General features: G+C 31.6%; 3 protein-coding genes across 6 annotated transcripts; 1 reads left to right on the plus strand and 2 right to left on the minus strand.

Moving 5' to 3' along the window:
* The first annotated feature begins 1138 nt into the window (after positions 1-1138).
* LOC123893688 (GATA transcription factor 12-like) lies at positions 1139-4060 on the plus strand. Its single transcript, XM_045943466.1, has 2 exons — positions 1139-1680; positions 3197-4060. The coding sequence occupies exons 1-2, from the start codon at positions 1399-1401 to the stop codon at positions 3887-3889; spliced, it is 975 nt and encodes a 324-aa protein (XP_045799422.1). The 5' UTR covers positions 1139-1398; the 3' UTR covers positions 3890-4060.
* A 6264-nt stretch (positions 4061-10324) lies between these two features.
* LOC123893689 (protein NONRESPONDING TO OXYLIPINS 2, mitochondrial) lies at positions 10325-13490 on the minus strand. Of its 4 annotated transcripts, none has more exons than XM_045943470.1 (3): positions 13242-13490; positions 13035-13153; positions 10325-10616 (listed from the first exon to the last, which is right to left on the minus strand). In XM_045943470.1, exons 1-3 carry the CDS (start codon positions 13364-13366, stop codon positions 10591-10593), a joined length of 270 nt encoding a protein of 89 aa, XP_045799426.1. In that variant the 5' UTR covers positions 13367-13490; the 3' UTR covers positions 10325-10590. The 4 variants fall into 4 exon arrangements, with proteins under 4 accessions (XP_045799426.1, XP_045799424.1, XP_045799423.1 ...); XM_045943468.1 differs by having other exon boundaries at positions 12970-13153; XM_045943467.1 differs by lacking the exon at positions 10325-10616 and adding an exon at positions 11300-11431.
* Positions 13491-15586: 2096 nt separating this feature from the next.
* Positions 15587-16714, minus strand: LOC123893690. Its single transcript, XM_045943471.1, has 2 exons — positions 16429-16714; positions 15587-16228 (listed from the first exon to the last, which is right to left on the minus strand). The coding sequence occupies exons 1-2, from the start codon at positions 16551-16553 to the stop codon at positions 15763-15765; spliced, it is 591 nt and encodes a 196-aa protein (XP_045799427.1). The 5' UTR covers positions 16554-16714; the 3' UTR covers positions 15587-15762.
* Between the last annotated feature and the right edge of the window lie 157 nt (positions 16715-16871).

The following is a 16871-nucleotide window of genomic DNA, read 5'->3' on the forward strand; positions in this document are numbered from 1 at the left end:
GCACGTCCTAACGGTCAGATACCCTTGCGTATCGTAACGGCCGTAAACCGGAATGATGAGCATTTACTGCACATCAAGGCCTCCAAGCCGTTTTCCGGCAGCCACTTGATGGCCATTAATGCCATCAAGGGCCTTAGCCCAGCGCTGGGGGCTATATATATGCATCTCCACTTCATTTGCAAGGTACGCATTTTTATAGCTAAAGAAAACCTTACACACATACTGACTTGAGCGTCGGAGTGCCTGCAGGTACACAACCCCCCTCCGCTCCAACAGGGGTCTCAAACGCTTTCAACCACCGCAAACGCCAGCGAAGTCGCATCATTCTGATCAACACGATCAGAAAGCATGTCAAGAAGAATCATATCATATGTTTTTTCTCGTTGTCTCTTGTGTTTAATTTATTTATAGTAATAGTAATATTTTCTGGGTTTTGATCCCATGTGTGTGTTTAGTAGCTCTTATACAAAATTACAAGCGCTTTGTTAGCATAATATAAGACCTTAAAATGGTTTGCTCATCTACCCACAATTAACCTATGCAAGCTAGCTTAGATGTCATAAAAAAAAGTGACCAGTAATTAAATTATTGTGAACTTAAGGAGAAAAACCACTATAGGTAATATCTAACAGTGTCACAAGTATAGGATTATCAAGTAAACTTGGAAGAAAAAAACCACTATATAGCCAAGGCAAATATTATCACCAATAAGGTTATGTTTAAATTGATGGTACATATATATTGAAACGGAGCGGAATAAAATAAAATAAAATGGAGCAGGATAGAATGAAACATTAATTTCATTCTATTGTTTGGACATTTTATGAAGAGTTACTCCTTCTCATATACCAATTCATTCTACTCATTTTTAAAGAATCCAAATAATGGAACCTCGTTTCATACCACACTCTATTCCATCTCATTTCATCGATCCAAACAAAATTTAAAGGAATTTCTAAATATATTAATTGTACATTAAAAAAGTGAGAGAAGACTTTGACCAAAAGTAAAAGGATACCATACCAACTTAAAACTTGAATCACAAAAACTCTTTTTGTTTCTTTTAACTCAATTAAAGCGTCATTATAATGAATAGTAATTTTTACACTTTATTTTGATATTAGTGGCAACAATAGCAATAGGATAGGAGACTTTAATTTGTTTCATGACTTATTACCTTAGCCAAAAAAAGAGATAAAAAGAAGTCCAATACATAGGTGTTTGATTGTCCCTTTTAAACGCAAATAAACCCTCTTATGCTTTTCTCTCTCACAACTCCAAACCACAAACTTTTTCACACTTTCTTTCTCCAACTTCTTCTTCCTATACTTTCTCACTTCATTTTTTTTTTTTTGCTTCAACTTCCCAAAACTCACAACACATACCTGCAATTTACCTATGGAAGCTCAAGAGTTTTTCCATACCAACTTTTCCTCAGACAATAATGCCACAATCAACAATGTAAACACTGCTGTTTCTGACCACTTTGTAGTTGAAGATCTCTTTGATTTCTCTAATGATGATGATGCTACTATTACCGACCCCGCTTTCGACGACTCTCCTCCTACCAACTCTAATGATTCTCCCCCTCCCGAAACCAACACCAATTCCAATTTTTTCGTCGATAATTCATGCCAAAACTCGGCAGACGGCCCTTTCTCCGGCGAACTTTCCGTCCCGGTATGTTCATTTTATATAAATAGCTAGTGTCTCTAATATCATATATGTAGTTAGTTAACTTATTTATGATAATTGAGGTACATCCAACATATATATGCAACAATTGGGTTGTCTTTACTATCCGACATATTTTCTTTTTATTTTGTTTCTACGAATTTGAGAGAAACCAAAACAATGGTTTATGTATTAGGAAAATAATGCAAAAAAAAATATCTTAAAAAGATTGTCATTTAAGTTTTAATGTAATTTTTTTTTTTTTAATTGTACTCTCTAATGTATATATGTATGTTATATACATTACTCCCAAGCTATTTGTATTTCATTTATGGATATATCAATTATTTTATTTTATTTTTGTTAATTAAGTAGCATAGTGACCAAATTTACACAATTTAAGTATAAAAAGTGAGATATTTCGGAGTTGTGATTACATGGCTTAATACATCAATATAGTTAACTTGGTAAAATTGATATATAAAGTAAAGTATAGAACAAAACCTCTGACTTTAAATGAACTAATGATAGTAAATAATGTAATTGATGTCGTTCAAATTAGTCGAGTTTTAAACCATATATCGACTGGAAAAAAAGTACAAAGAAAAGTTTGGAAAGATTCTTATAATTAAAAACAAAGTGAGTAGTATATTTTATCCTTCCATTTGTGTGAAATTAGAAAATGGCTAAATGAGACTGTGGGACAAGTTATTACTCCTTGTTGTAAGAATATATAAAACATTTATGAAATAAATTATCTCAAAATTAATTTTACTTTTTTTTGGACGAGTTATTTGATGAAGTTATATTCTCTTATTTTCATTTATAATTTTGTTATATGTGAAGTAACAGTGTGGCATATGGAATAAAGAGGGAGTGCATTTTGAATTTCAAGGCTTGAGTGTGAAGTTCTTTTTTCTTTTTTTTATTACTCAAAGTGTGAACTTAATGAATCAATAGAATTTTGTCAAAAAAAGTGAATTAACAAGATAACAGCTTACTTTCTCTGTAATTCAATATTAATTAAAGTAATAAATTAGTCAAAATAGTATTAGAATAATTAACTAGTATTTTTTTCATAATCATTTTATTTTTCCTTCACAATTTTTTTTATTATTTTGGAAAAATAAAAAAATTGAAAATTAACATTGAATTATTAAATAGTAGAGTACTCCTTCTGTCCATTTTTTATTTTTGCTTTGTGAGAATTTTTTTTATAATGCAACACTAACTTCTGTTTTGTCAATATATAATAGCAATAGCTATATATTATTAAGGGTAATCTAGAAAGAAAAAAAAGATAAAATATTCCATAAAAAATAATTTTGTTTTTAATTAATTTTGTAGTATGTGTAAATAACCTTAATTTGGGGGAGTATTTTGGAAATTATAGCATTAAATAAATGAGAATTAATACATAATATACAAAATTAAGAAAATAATATTACATGTATTAAACATTTTATTGTTAATTGACATATAACAATAACTGTACATTTGTAAATTTCAATTTGTAAAACAGTATGATGATCTTGCGGAGCTGGAATGGCTATCCAAATTTGCCGAAGAATCATTTTCGAGCGAGGACCTACAAAAGCTACAATTGATATCTGGTGTGAAAGCATCAAATGACACTACATCAAAAACTCAAATCGAATCTAACCCAATATTACACCCTCAAGTGTCAGTCCCAGCCAAAGCCCGCAGTAAGCGGTCACGTGGACCTCCATGCAACTGGACTTCACGTCTTCTAGTTCTCTCTCCAACTACCACCACCACCACCACCACCACCACGACATCTTCTCAGTTTGACACTATTGCACCATTAAAGAAACCCTCTCCAAGAAAGAGAGACACCAATGATGGAGGGGAGGGACGCAAGTGCCTTCATTGTGCCACCGATAAAACTCCTCAGTGGCGAACTGGGCCATTGGGCCCAAAGACACTTTGCAATGCTTGTGGTGTTAGGTACAAGTCAGGTCGACTTGTACCTGAATATAGGCCTGCAGCAAGCCCAACATTCGTGTTGACTAAACACTCCAACTCGCATCGAAAGGTGCAAGAGCTCCGGCGCCAAAAGGAGATGATGAGGGCCCAACAACACCAATTGTTGCAACTACAACATCATCACAACCTTATGTTTGATGGAGCATCCAACGGTGATGATTACTTGATCCATCAACATGTGGGACACGATTTCACGCACCTAATGTAGTACGGTGCTATGGTAGGAAATTAAACCTCTCCTACGCATCTTCGGATATTAATTTTGTAGCTACAATTAATTTTACTTATTTCTCTCCTACCTAATTTTGTTAGAAGAACTTCAAGTTTTTTTAGTTTATGACCGGTCAAATTAATAATGTTTCTATTTTTCTTCTTTTCATAATATAGTTTGTTTCCTTACGAGCTCACTAGCTAATTATGTTGCATATGTTGAGCAAACAAATTAACTCATGACTCATAGTTTTTTTTTTTTTTGACGAGAAAACTCGTGACTCATAGTTAAAATCACTCAAACGTTATATATATATATATATATATATATATATATATATATATATATATATATATATATATATTAGCTAGTATTACTTTAAAAAAAAAATACGAGTGAAATATATTTATTGGTCAAATAATAAAAAGTTTTTGGAAAAATATATTGAATATTTGGTTATTGCTGGGAAGTGGGACATGTATTGGAATGGGATGAGATATATAGAAGATATTATAACAATGTATGATATGGGATTCATTCATGTTAGTATTGGTGCCAAATCTATAAACAATATATATAGGCTAGTTATATGTTCCTGAGTAGTCAGCATAAATTTTTCAGTTTTATTGGTATATGTTCCTTTCTCTTATCTGTACTCTTTAATAGACACTGCCCTCATGCATGCATCAAGTTACAACTTTTGGAATTATTTTCGTGTCTTTAAGAAAAGAAAGAAAGAAAGAAAAAATTATTTTCATTATTTTGTTTGAATATTTATTTGTTTGAATATTTTCGTTCCTTTTTTAATATTTATTTGACTTCTTCAAAAATATATTTATTATGAAACCAATATTGTTCAGTAAATAATATGTCACTTACAATAAATTTATTTTGTACAACAAAATTTTCCGTACATTGAAAACTTATATCCAAGGTGTACAATACATTAATACTTTTGAGTCATGGATGATATAATTTAGTCACTCTATAAAATAAAATTAAAAAAAAAAACGAAGATATAATTTAGTCACTCCAAAAGATCAGTCGTTAAAAATTATTGAGGGCAAGATGGAGAGAAAACCTATTTAATAATTATTCAGACCTTACATTTTGAAAATTATTATCAATGGTGACATTGATCATTATTTTATAACAAAATTTGAATTTTTTTCTTACAATTATAAAATAAAATCATACTCACATCACTGAATTGACTCGATTAATTTGACACCCAATATTTAAAAATGAAATATGATCGACTTATAGCACATGAAAGAATTTGTTATTAATTGCTTTAACCAGTGCAAGCTAAGAATACATGTGACAAGAGATATATAAAAAGGAAAGTTGATCACAGCAACCATTTCTCAACCCTCCACGTGAGTATTTCTAACTAATTAGGTGACATGATGAGTTGAGTGAGCATACCGCAAAGGGTCCAGAAATTTAATGGCGATTTTCAATTCCATTTTATATATGTATAGGAGTATGGTAAGAAGTTTTGTTACCTATGACTAATTTTCATCGGGAACGTATGGGACATATAATATGAATTCTTTTCTTTCAACTGAATTTTCTTCATATGCATGAGTCATGAATCAAACCAATGACTACATACTTAAGAATATCAAGATATTAATTTACCACTTGAACCAATTAATTGTCGTTTAATTTTGTTTATTCTAATCAATCATGTGTATGATGTCTGGCAACACAAATCCAGAGGATTATTATATCACTGTCTAACGAATATTAACGTTATCCCTAGTTAATTTATCATCATTCTGAAATTAATCATTTAAATATGAATCTTTCCGTCCTTTTCCTTTTTCTTTAGCTTACTCAGTCTACACATTATAAAAAGACACAAAAAAGACATGCAGAGAATAAAGGAGAAAAGAAAGGGTGAGTGAGTGGATTTTATTAGTGTTACTTATAAAAAAAATGAAAACATATATGATTCCATAAAAAAAAAAAAGAATGGATATATATGATACTACATTATTGAGTGAGAGGAGGCTAGAATTGCGGTGGTCACATGACACATTTCCATAACCTCGTGCAGTAGTCACTATAGTAACTAGACAGTGTAGTAGTGGGTTATTTATATTATGATTCATGAATGAATCATAATGATACATATATTATTACCACCGCCCTATATAGTTATTTATTTTAAGGCAATCACAAAAATTCTTTTGTATAGAATTGAATTTGAGGGTTTTATTTTTTGTCATTTTCCCTTGTGCAATATTCACATGATTTCCCTTGCATCATGATCTCAGCATTTTCAAGGATGAAATGCAAATTGGCATTGGGATTAGAGAGAGTACAATATAGAATTGGGATTAGCACATGTAATTGCCATGGAATAAGATTAAGATAATAGCATAGTCAGATAATGATTCTTTACAGCGCATTTTAGTGAAAAATTAACCAAATGAAGTCAGCAATTTTGATATAAGAATTGAACTTGGTATTTCACCGTTAAGATAGTTTTGTCCATGCACCAACCAATTACTCCTTCCGTTCTAAAATGAATGATTTACTTGATTATTCCAAACATATTAAAAAAATTGTATGAATGAAAAATAGAAATTTTTACAGGGTATTTTTCAGTATGTAAAATTTGAAAAAATTAATTGATTTTCTATAAAAATTGAAAATGTCAGCTAACCTAACACTTTTTTCACAAAAAAAAAAAAAAAAAACATTAATTTTGGGACGAATAAAATACATTAAAGAATGACAATTGATTGAACTAGTGTTTTCCAATTTCCATGTTCATGAAAAGTTTACGTGCTCTCTTTATGGGCTTAAAAAATGCTATGCAATGCGTGTACCAACCAAGCACTCCAACTGCATATAATATAAGGTTCTACTCACAAGAATAATGCATTTGATAGTAGTTTTAGGCAGTTGGCGAAAATGCAATAGAATTATCATTTGAAGTTCACATCAATGTTATTTCTATTGTGAATTTAATATCGAATGTAAGCCTTGGCTTTTAACTGAAGCCAAAACATTGCTAAAAAATTGCTTGCTTTGTAGGAATATGTTGTTTGTCCCATAATAGAGGTCTCGAAGGTAAAGTAAAATGAATGATAAGTGTTTATTATAAGTTTTGATGGAGAGTAAGGGAGCTAATATTTTTGAGTTAAGGGGTGCCTAGAACATAAACATGTCTCTAGTCAACAAGATTAAATTTCTTCTTTTTGGTACATCAAAATCAAATTTCTAAATAGCACATAACTAATATTTTTTTTCTTCCAAATTTGTTATAATAATTACTACCTCCTTCCCTAAATATATGACTCATTGAATTTTTTTTATAAGTTTATTCTTTAAGAGAGATAAATAGATAATGTTTACATTAGTTTATTTATTGCATATATTATCAAATGAATTATTTAGCATGAATTTTATAGCAAAATAGTTTTGATTTTTTAAAAATGATTTGTAATGCTTTCTTAACAAGGAAAAAAAATGAAAAAACAAATCTTTGTCATTTTAGAGTTTTGGACACGGATTTAAAAAATTAAAATATCGATAAGTTAAGTCATTTTTACCCCTACTTTTTTAAGAAAGAGAAAAATTCATTTAATGAATGCATTTTTGTTTCCAAATGTACAAATAACATTATTAATTATATCTTGATTTCTTCAACAAAAAAAAAAACGAAAGTTTTAGGATAAAAATTAAAGGGCAAAAGACCAAAATTTTGGGACGGAAGACAAATGGATAAGAAACATTGTTAAAAGCCGTATTGTCTAATTATATCGACATTATAAGAAACATTGTTAAAAGCTGTGTTATCTAATTATATTCTTGTATAATGTAAACAACATGCCTTCTTTGTAACAAAAAAAATAAATAATAAAAGAACATCACTGATAAATGTCATGTATAATGTAATAATAATGTCATAAGGATGATATTGATTTATATCATTCGCTCAACATACATCTATAATAAAACACACAACATTGAAGCTTAAAACAAAGTCCTTGCCAACCGTATGTATATTCTCACCACTTCTTTTTTCCTATAATGTTGAGGGCCTAAGCTCGAAAAAAAAATAGATTACGAGATTATTCTAGGGGATAACAAACCCCATATGATCAGCTGAAATTAGATGACTAATGTGTCTAGGACACTCTTCGAAGAACAACCTAGATTTGTCCATGCATCCGCACAAGTATTTGTCTCTCTGTATGAATTAGTAATCTTCACTTCCCAACTCAAGTTCATTAATCTACCAATACCGTCCAGCAAAGCTACTCCCATGACACTATTTGTTACACCAGCACGAATCACTTTGACAACCGCTGTCGAATCAACTTCAAGTTCCACCGCTTTATATCCCAACCTCCAAGCAAATCGCAATCCTTCCAACACACCCCACAATTCCACCATGAATGCTTTACAAACGCCAAGCTGTTTAGCGAATCCACCAAGTCAATCCCCTTTGCTATTGCGCAAAATACCTCCACAACCAGCTGAGTTTGTTTCTTTAGAAGCTCCGTCTGTGTTAATTTAACCCATCCTGCACCCGGCGGCTTCCATCCAACCCAAACAGTACGGTGAGGCTTCATAGTAGTGACTTTCGTTGTCTGAACTACATTAAAATACTCCCGGCTTCGCTGTAACACAAACGGGACAGGTTGATGAGGACGCAAAAAGTTCTCGTGTTGTTCCTTATTGCGCCATGTCCACAAGCTGTAACAACCATTAGCCCAGAATTCTGGCCAATGAATCTCATTAATTTTATTCAAATCTCCTTGCAAATTATACTTAAACCAATTAATTAAATCACCACCATAGAAACTCGCACGGGCATGAACCGGAACAATCGACGTCCAAATAGATTTCGCTAGTTCACAATCCCTCGGCGCATGGAGACACATTTCCTCTACTTCCCGGCAATAGTCACACATTCCATGATTCAACCCCATTCGCGCCTTTGTTGAATTAGTTAAGAGCCTATTGTGGAAAGCTAACCACATGAAGCATTTGGTCCTCTCTGTCACCTGTAAAGACCAAATCTTTTTCCATATCCACTCCATCTCATCTTCCTCAAAGTGACACAACAATTTATACATTTTAGCAACTGAAAATTCATCAGTTCCAGCTCCTACAAATATTATTGGTTTATCTTTTCCATTTCCTGCAGAAGGTGGGAGAATAGCTGCTATTCTATTCTTTGATTCTTGAGGCATCCAACCTTGAAACATATTCCAATTCAATCACCATTCACATCCACCAGTTCACTCAACTTAATATTCTTTAAGTCATCTGGTATTACTGCAACCTTCTCAACAACACGCAACCCTTCATTAATCCAAGCATGCCGCCATGTTTCAATTTCAGTCCCATCTCCTACTACCCAAACACACAAATTATGCAGCTGCGGATTTAATTTGACCATCACTTTCCACAAACTTGATGCCGAGTTTTTAACCGCTATTTCACCTTTCAAGGCTCCACAGTCATATTTACTACGTAAAACCTCACACCACCAGTCCTTAGCACTCGATGCAAGTTTCCGACTCAGCTTAAGAATCCAGGCTTGATTCATCACCTCCAGCCGCCGTAAACCAAGCCCTCCACAATCCTTAGGCTTTGTAACCATCTCCCAGCCAATGGCATGATATTTCTTGACTTCATCTCTATCTCCCCATATAAAATTTCTTTGTAGCTTTTGAATTTCCTCCAAACAGCTTTTGGGGATTTTATTCGTCATCATGGGATATATGGGAATCGCATCTATCACACTTTTAGCTAACATAACCCTCCCAGCAAAACGAGAGGTGTGCCTTCCAATTCGCTAGTTTACCACTGACTCGATCAATTATATACTGAAAATCTTCCCTTCTTGGTCATTTACCTGACAAAGGCACACCGAGGTATTCGCCAAATTGATGAGTTTCACGAAATCCGAACATGTGCACCAGCTTATGACGAGTATTCCTATCTACATTTTTTGAAAAAAAAAATACTAGTCTTTTCTTTGCTAACCTCCTGTCCCGACATGAAACAAAAATCATTTAAAACCTTCATAATGCACTGCATTTGTTTTTCATTTGCCTCTCCAAATAATAAAAGATCATCCGCAAACATAAGGTGTGATACCGTTGGACCATTTCTGCCGGCTCTTAGCGTCTTCCAATCACCTCTCTCAACAGCATGACAAATAATGTGCGATAACTTGTCCATATAGAGAACAAACAAGACTAAAAAATTCAATACAGTGCGTCAAGGACACGTATTGTTTCTCATAAGTATTGCACTTCTGGATAAAATAATATATGATTCAAACAACAACAAAAAAAGATAAGCGGTATTTTTTACAAACTAAAAAATAATAATCTTAAATTACACTTCTAGATAATAATAATAACTAGCATATTCAATAACATGCACGATAAGACATGATAACAACGTAAATCATTGAAAACTTGATTATATTCATGAAGTCAATGATGACGATATTTGAATTTTGAAACAATTACAATGAAATTATCGACCATTATAAAGAAGTCATTAAACTGTAACTAGAAGATGGAAAGATTCTTCCAATTATATTACCCGTTACAATGATCTTCCAAAAAAAATCAAAATAATTAACAAAAGGGCATCCTAGCAAAGCAAATGACGATGACTCTAGTCCATCAAATTCCCCCAATCTTCCAAATTTGTTATCGCGGTGTGCCAAGACCCATCTCTGAGGAAATATGAAAAAGATAGACATTAAATAAGCACTAGCTAAGGCCAAAAGAGTTGCTAATAAACATTAAATATGCACTAGCAAAGGCCAAACGAGTTTCTTATGCAAGAACATGATTAAGCAAAACATATGACATGGTTAACATAGACAAGAATATATACATGGCGCAACAAGACCAAACTACAAAGTGAAATCTTGACAATTATTATATATAGTCACAACTCACAACATGGTATTTGAAATGAACTTTGAAAAAGATTAAATATATCGAAAACAAAAACATTTGTCAACAGGAATGATGTCATAGTAAATTGAGCTGGAATATATAAAATAAAATATGTAGCGTTATGTCTTTTGGTTTTTAGTAGGGAATTAAAAAAAAAGTACATATAATTTGCTTAACAACTTAGATGAAAGAAATGAATAACAAGCAAAACATAGATGTCATCTAGAGCCACATGGGAAGAATGCATAGGTAAAGTGTGCACTAGAAGGAATGCTCAAGGTTTAACAAGTCTAAATAAGCACCATAATCATGTCTAAACTTATTAGAGTAAACATTGATTAAAGTATACACAACTTTTACAAATCTTTATCCTAGAATACAAAGGACTCATATACATAGAATGATTTTCAACTCCTATACAGGAAACTTTAAATGCAATAATTTACAGCTCTAATCATGTCTATTTCAAATTTTAATAGTACCGTTTAGGTACATATCATGTTCATATGAAAACTCAATAATTGGTTTTTGGTTAAGCTCAAGAGTGACAATATTGAAGCTTGGAAGGATGAGCAAGTAAGCACATCTGCATGTGTGCACCAATCAAAACAAGGGGTAGATCATTTCAGTAATTTTTTCATCAGAAAAATATAAGGCTCCAGTATAAATAAAATAAATATTTCTTATGTAACAGTGATTAGTTAAAGTACGAAACTATGCATTGTAATGATGTTTGTGAAATCAGCCGTTGGTAAAAGTAATCATTGGTTAAACTAAAAATAAGAAATAGGAGAAAGTATGTTTGTTTTATTTCCTTAAAAACACTTTCAAAAAAGCACATAACATTGTTCTGTTTTTTCACTCTACGTTCCACAATCTATTTCAATTCTTTTGAAGAATCAAGTCTTCCCTATTTCCTACACAAGTCGTTAAAAAATTACAGACATTCAACATACAAACAACACAGAGCACTAATTTATTAGGATTTAGAATTATTCTACAATCATCCTGTTAGAAGTTTTTATCACTTTTAAAAAAACTAAATACACCAAAAGGTACAGAATTAAAAGGACCTATATGACACAGAGAACAAACTATCACAATTTCTTATGTGAACCCAAATTACAGAAACAATAAATGGAAATAAACAGAGCATTAATGAAAATTGAAGAGTGTATAATTTCTGCAAATCAACGGATAATACAATAGGATGAAGAACATATTTTCCACATAGCTAAGCTCCTTGAGAGATCCAATGCTCTCTCTTGGCATCTGACAAACTGTATGATTCTCCCTCTCCACCAGCCTCTTTATAACAGAATTTCCTTACACAATGCCATGTGGATTTTCCCATTATGTCCTCTATTTCTATTAACATAAACTCTCTACACTATGGGTTTGGGCAACTGATGTACGCATTAACTGCCCATTTGAGCTTGAGCACATTCTCATTTGGTTCCTATCAATTTCTAAGGCTAAAAAACTGTCTTCTCAAAACAAATTTCATCGATGCAAATATTTAACATGCACAATAGAACTACCTATTCACTCTCTTTTGACTAACACTTGTTCACAATGTCTATATAACTAGTTCACACATCACCCCTAACCTACACTTTAATCTTACAAAAATGTACACTTCATCGCACTCTAAGTTGCTAATAAATTTAGCTCCACAAAATGACAATAAGCTCAAAGTTTCATTTTAGTTGGGATTTAATTTATATACACTTTAGTCTAGATGTTTTTTTTACACTGTCAATCAATCATATTTATCCGATCATTGAAAATGTTTGACTTTAGCAATATCTATTTCCAAACTCACACACATGAGCATTTATGATCGGTTGACCATGTAAGAAAAACTTGACGACACTGACAGTGTATGAAATTTAATCTCTTCTAGTTATCCTATTAATCATCAACTAACTTGAATTTCATCGCTAACTACACCTACTCAGCTCTATGAGCACAGGAACATAATTACCTCAATCTAAATTCAATTAACTTAATCACACAAATTCAGCTAAGAGCACCAAACAAGTTCCAATGGTGATTAAACTTAAAAAACACTAATCAGTTAAAAATTCATTTTGCAATAAGTAAAAGTTACAATATGCTTACGGATATGAAAGGAGATAAAAAGTATCGGAGAAATCAAACTCCAGGGTTGGCACTGCAAAGCATACCCTGAGACAAAGATCTCGAACTAGTTGAATCGATGCCAAGGCAAGAAGTGAGACGCGCTGATGAAACCGCCGAGTGCAACGGAAGAAGCGACTGTACGCAACCAAGCTCCGCGACAGATCTAAACGGTGAACGGAGAACGGAACAGTTAGGATTCCGTTAAAATGAAAGAAAAAAAAGGAAGAGATTATTAGATGAAGAGGACTTGCCTGACGGTGACGGAAGTGCGAGTTCTGAGGAGAAAGGGTGAGGAGGTGGATGGTTTGGGTTTGGTAATGGTGGATTTGATTAGGGAAAATGCTGGTTGTGAAAATGATCTGTAACGAGAAGCCATTGATGAAATCAGCGCCTCTCAAATTTTCATACAATTAGGGTTTCAAGCTGAACTAACTCAAATGAGAGGGTTTTTCGGAGGTTTATTTTGTCCTTTTCGTTCTTTCTTCCTCCGCTTTCTTACGTTTTGTCTTCGTAATAAAAATCAATTTGTTTTTTATGTGAATGAAATAATTTGATTAATGTTTGTTTAAAAAAGTTTTAGTAAAAAAAAAAATTTAAGCTGTCGATATATAGATTTTTTTTAGTTGCAACTAGAAGTGAATAAGTGGGATGATCGGAGTTTGAACTCTGACTCCTTACATATATAATACAATATTTCTGTCAACTAAGTGAACTTATTTTTGTTGATACTAAAGAGATGTTTTTTACGAGTTGCATATTGTAAATGATCCACTTAAAGTGGAGTGTATAATTCACATAAACTTCAATCTCAATAAATAAAATCAAAGAGATTGAACGCTACAGATCCGGAGACATGAATATTTCGGACACTTCAATATAGTCATATTTAAATTTGTAAGCATATATGTAATTTGCCGTTTTATGTTATTAATACGAATACTGTGAATTTGTTCGCAAAGTTATCCTTTTTATTTTTAGCGACTTTAAATTTGTATTGTATTGATGTACTCTATCAATTTGAATGAATGCATATCGTTATTTTAAGTAAAAAAAAAATTAACTAAAAACAAAGAGGGAGTGTTGAAGAGAATGTTACGGTTAATTATTCAATTTTTTTTCCTACCCCAACAATCTTCACTCTACCCCAACATATTTTTCAAAATACCCAGTATACCCTTATAAAAAAATTAGTATATTTTAATTTATTTTTTTTGTCGTATTATACTGTTCCGATAGACTGTTTCATTTCATCCTCCCAAAAAACTGTTCCGGTAAGTATTTATCTTTACCATCTTCAAGCTCGCTCAACCTCAAATCCATTCGACTTTCAACTACACTTTATTCCATTTTTACCTTATTTTTTCATTCATTCTTTTTAATATTTTTTTTAAATAAAATAACTACCCAATAAAAATGTATTTTTATTTTGTACTTACAACAGATAAATTTGTCACACATTTAAATTTTATTTTACTAATTTTTCAACTATCAGCTATAAGCTAGTTTTTTAGCTATAAGCTAACTTTTCAGCTAGCTTATAGCTTATTTTTACCAAACACAGCCATAATTAGTTGCTTTAGTTACTAGTTAATTAGTTACTAGTTAGCCTATAAATATATTTTTTACCCGTCATTTGTACCTAACTTTCTCATTTTGTAATTCTACTATTTACCATCCATACAAGAGTTTTCTAGTTTTATCTCTACTTTTTCATTGATGTCATGTTTCTTAACAAAGTAGGAATGACAATTTGACCCATACATAGAGGGTACCCGCAAAAATTACCCACAACGGGTAGGGTAAAAACCTGCATTTTGGGTACGGGCACGAGTATGAGTAATTACCCGCAAAAATAAACAGGTATGGGTGCGGGTACGAGTACCTTAGTACCCACCCTGCCCCATACCCGCATAATATATATTTATTTATTTTATTTATATTAGTATATTATAATATATGTAAATCAATTTAAAACAATACAACTTTACTAAACTATTACATATTTTTAATAAAAATGTTTATGTATAACATAATATAAAAATAATGTGAATATTTAACATAAATACAAACTTTAACATAAGGTTAGTAATAATTTTGTTTATAATTTTCATTAGTCAATATTAAAAACATTAAAAAAAATAATTATATTAAAATTATATGATATTTTATAATTAATCAATTTATTTTTAGTAAAAATGCGGATAACATGTATGGTTATGGGTACCTAGGTACTCATAGGGTATGAGGACGAGAGCAAAAGTTGTTACCCACGCGGATATGGAAATGGGTACGGTATTTTTTTAATTCGCAGGTATGGGGATTGGTACTATAGTACCCTACCCATACCCTACCCATTCATTCCTATAAGAAAGATAGTAATGCTCCCTCCCTCCCAAATTCAATAATTCTGATGATCAATTCCCACGTATTAAAAATATATATAGTCTCGTAAGTTTCTAAAGACAAAAAAAATATAAAAATGATGCAAAAAAAAAAAAGAAAACATATATAAAAATGAAAGAGTAAAATAGAACATGTTAAAATGACATTCGGCAAGAAAAAGAAGGGAAAGACAAATTCAAAGCACTTGTATGTGTTATGAATCTAAACATTTTTAGCTCCTTCATTCATTCACTTTTGTTCTGTACATGTATTAGGACAAAACTTTAAAATAAAAAAAAAAAAAAAAAAAAAAAAAAAAAGATTACCCTTTTTTTCATTTTTGTATGATTCATTCATCTCTCTCTAATAATTTTTTATTTTATTTTTATTTTAACTTGAAACTTCATCCAAAAGCTTATACCTTCTCACCTTATTCCTGGAAACTTGTTTGGTACCACCAATACTATTACTATTACTACTTTTTATAATATCTTCGGATCTAGTTCTTCTCAATTTCTCTTCCAAAGCACCATTTGTGATTATTCTTTTACGAGTTGAAACTAAAATTGGAGGAGATGTTGATGCTAATGGTGATTTTTGTTTCTTCATTGGTTTCGGAAGTTGAAGATGATAAACACGACCGCCGCCACTGCCACCATCACTTCCTTTAATTATTCCCTTATTTTCAATACAATTTTTTATTTTCTTGTTCTTTCCTTTGTCTTTGGTACTCATCATGTTTTTCTTATAAGAAAAAGAAGAAGAAGAATTTGAAGAGTTTGGTGAATTCTCAGGACTCAAGCACCAGTTACATGTTCCAAAAAACTCTGTTTTTGGGTACAGATTACTACAGTACCTGCAAAAAAATCTTGGAATGAATTATTGAAAGAAAAATCCAAAGAACATGCACATCCCAATAATCAAAAATTGAAATATAATGATATTAAAGAAGTCTGTCAAAATTATAGATATAAATTATTTTAATTAATATAGATCACTTATAGTAAAATAAAAATTTATGGGTTATTTTTTCTATTTTCTAAGAAGATACTGTACCTGTGTTGAGATCTGAATTGGCAGATTTTACATTGAAAAAGTTGATCAGAGAAACCAAGATCACCGCACATGCAACACTCTGTCTTTGGTTGTTGTTCTCCAGAGTTTGTTCCTTTGCTTGTCATGTTTTTTCATTGAGAGAGAGGTAGAAATTGAAGAATTTAAATGTTTGTTAATTGAAGATTGATGAAGAGATAGTAGAGACTAATTATTTATGGCCACAAATAAAAAAGGTGAAGAGACCCACAAAAGACTAGACCCAGTTAAGGAAATTTTTTTTTCTACCCCAACAATCTTCACTCTACCCCAATATATTTTTTAAAATACCCAGTATACCCTTATAAAAAATTAGTATATTTTAATATTTTTTTTGTCGTATTATACTGTTCCGGTAGACTGTTTCATCCTCCAAAAAACTGTTTCGATAAATATTTATCTTTACT

This window comes from Trifolium pratense, linkage group LG7 (genome assembly GCF_020283565.1).
Source record: "Trifolium pratense cultivar HEN17-A07 linkage group LG7, ARS_RC_1.1, whole genome shotgun sequence".
NCBI classification, from domain to species: domain Eukaryota; kingdom Viridiplantae; phylum Streptophyta; class Magnoliopsida; order Fabales; family Fabaceae; genus Trifolium; species Trifolium pratense.

Coding starts and splice junctions, on each gene's coding strand:
- LOC123893688 (XM_045943466.1), top strand. CDS start 1,399: ATGGAAGCTCAAGAGTTTTTCCATACCAACTTTTCCTCAGACAATAAT. Junction 1,681..3,196: donor CCGGCGAACTTTCCGTCCCG/GTATGTTCATTT, acceptor TTTGTAAAACAG/TATGATGATCTTGCGGAGCT.
- LOC123893689 (XM_045943467.1), bottom strand. CDS start 13,366: ATGGCTTCTCGTTACAGATCATTTTCACAACCAGCATTTTCCCTAATC. Junction 13,154..13,241: donor CGCACTTCCGTCACCGTCAG/GCAAGTCCTCTT, acceptor TTCACCGTTTAG/ATCTGTCGCGGAGCTTGGTT. Junction 11,432..13,034: donor TTCGAGATCTTTGTCTCAGG/GTATGCTTTGCA, acceptor GCACACATGCAG/ATGTGCTTACTTGCTCATCC.
- LOC123893690 (XM_045943471.1), bottom strand. CDS start 16,553: ATGACAAGCAAAGGAACAAACTCTGGAGAACAACAACCAAAGACAGAG. Junction 16,229..16,428: donor CAATTCAGATCTCAACACAG/GTACAGTATCTT, acceptor ATTTTTTTGCAG/GTACTGTAGTAATCTGTACC.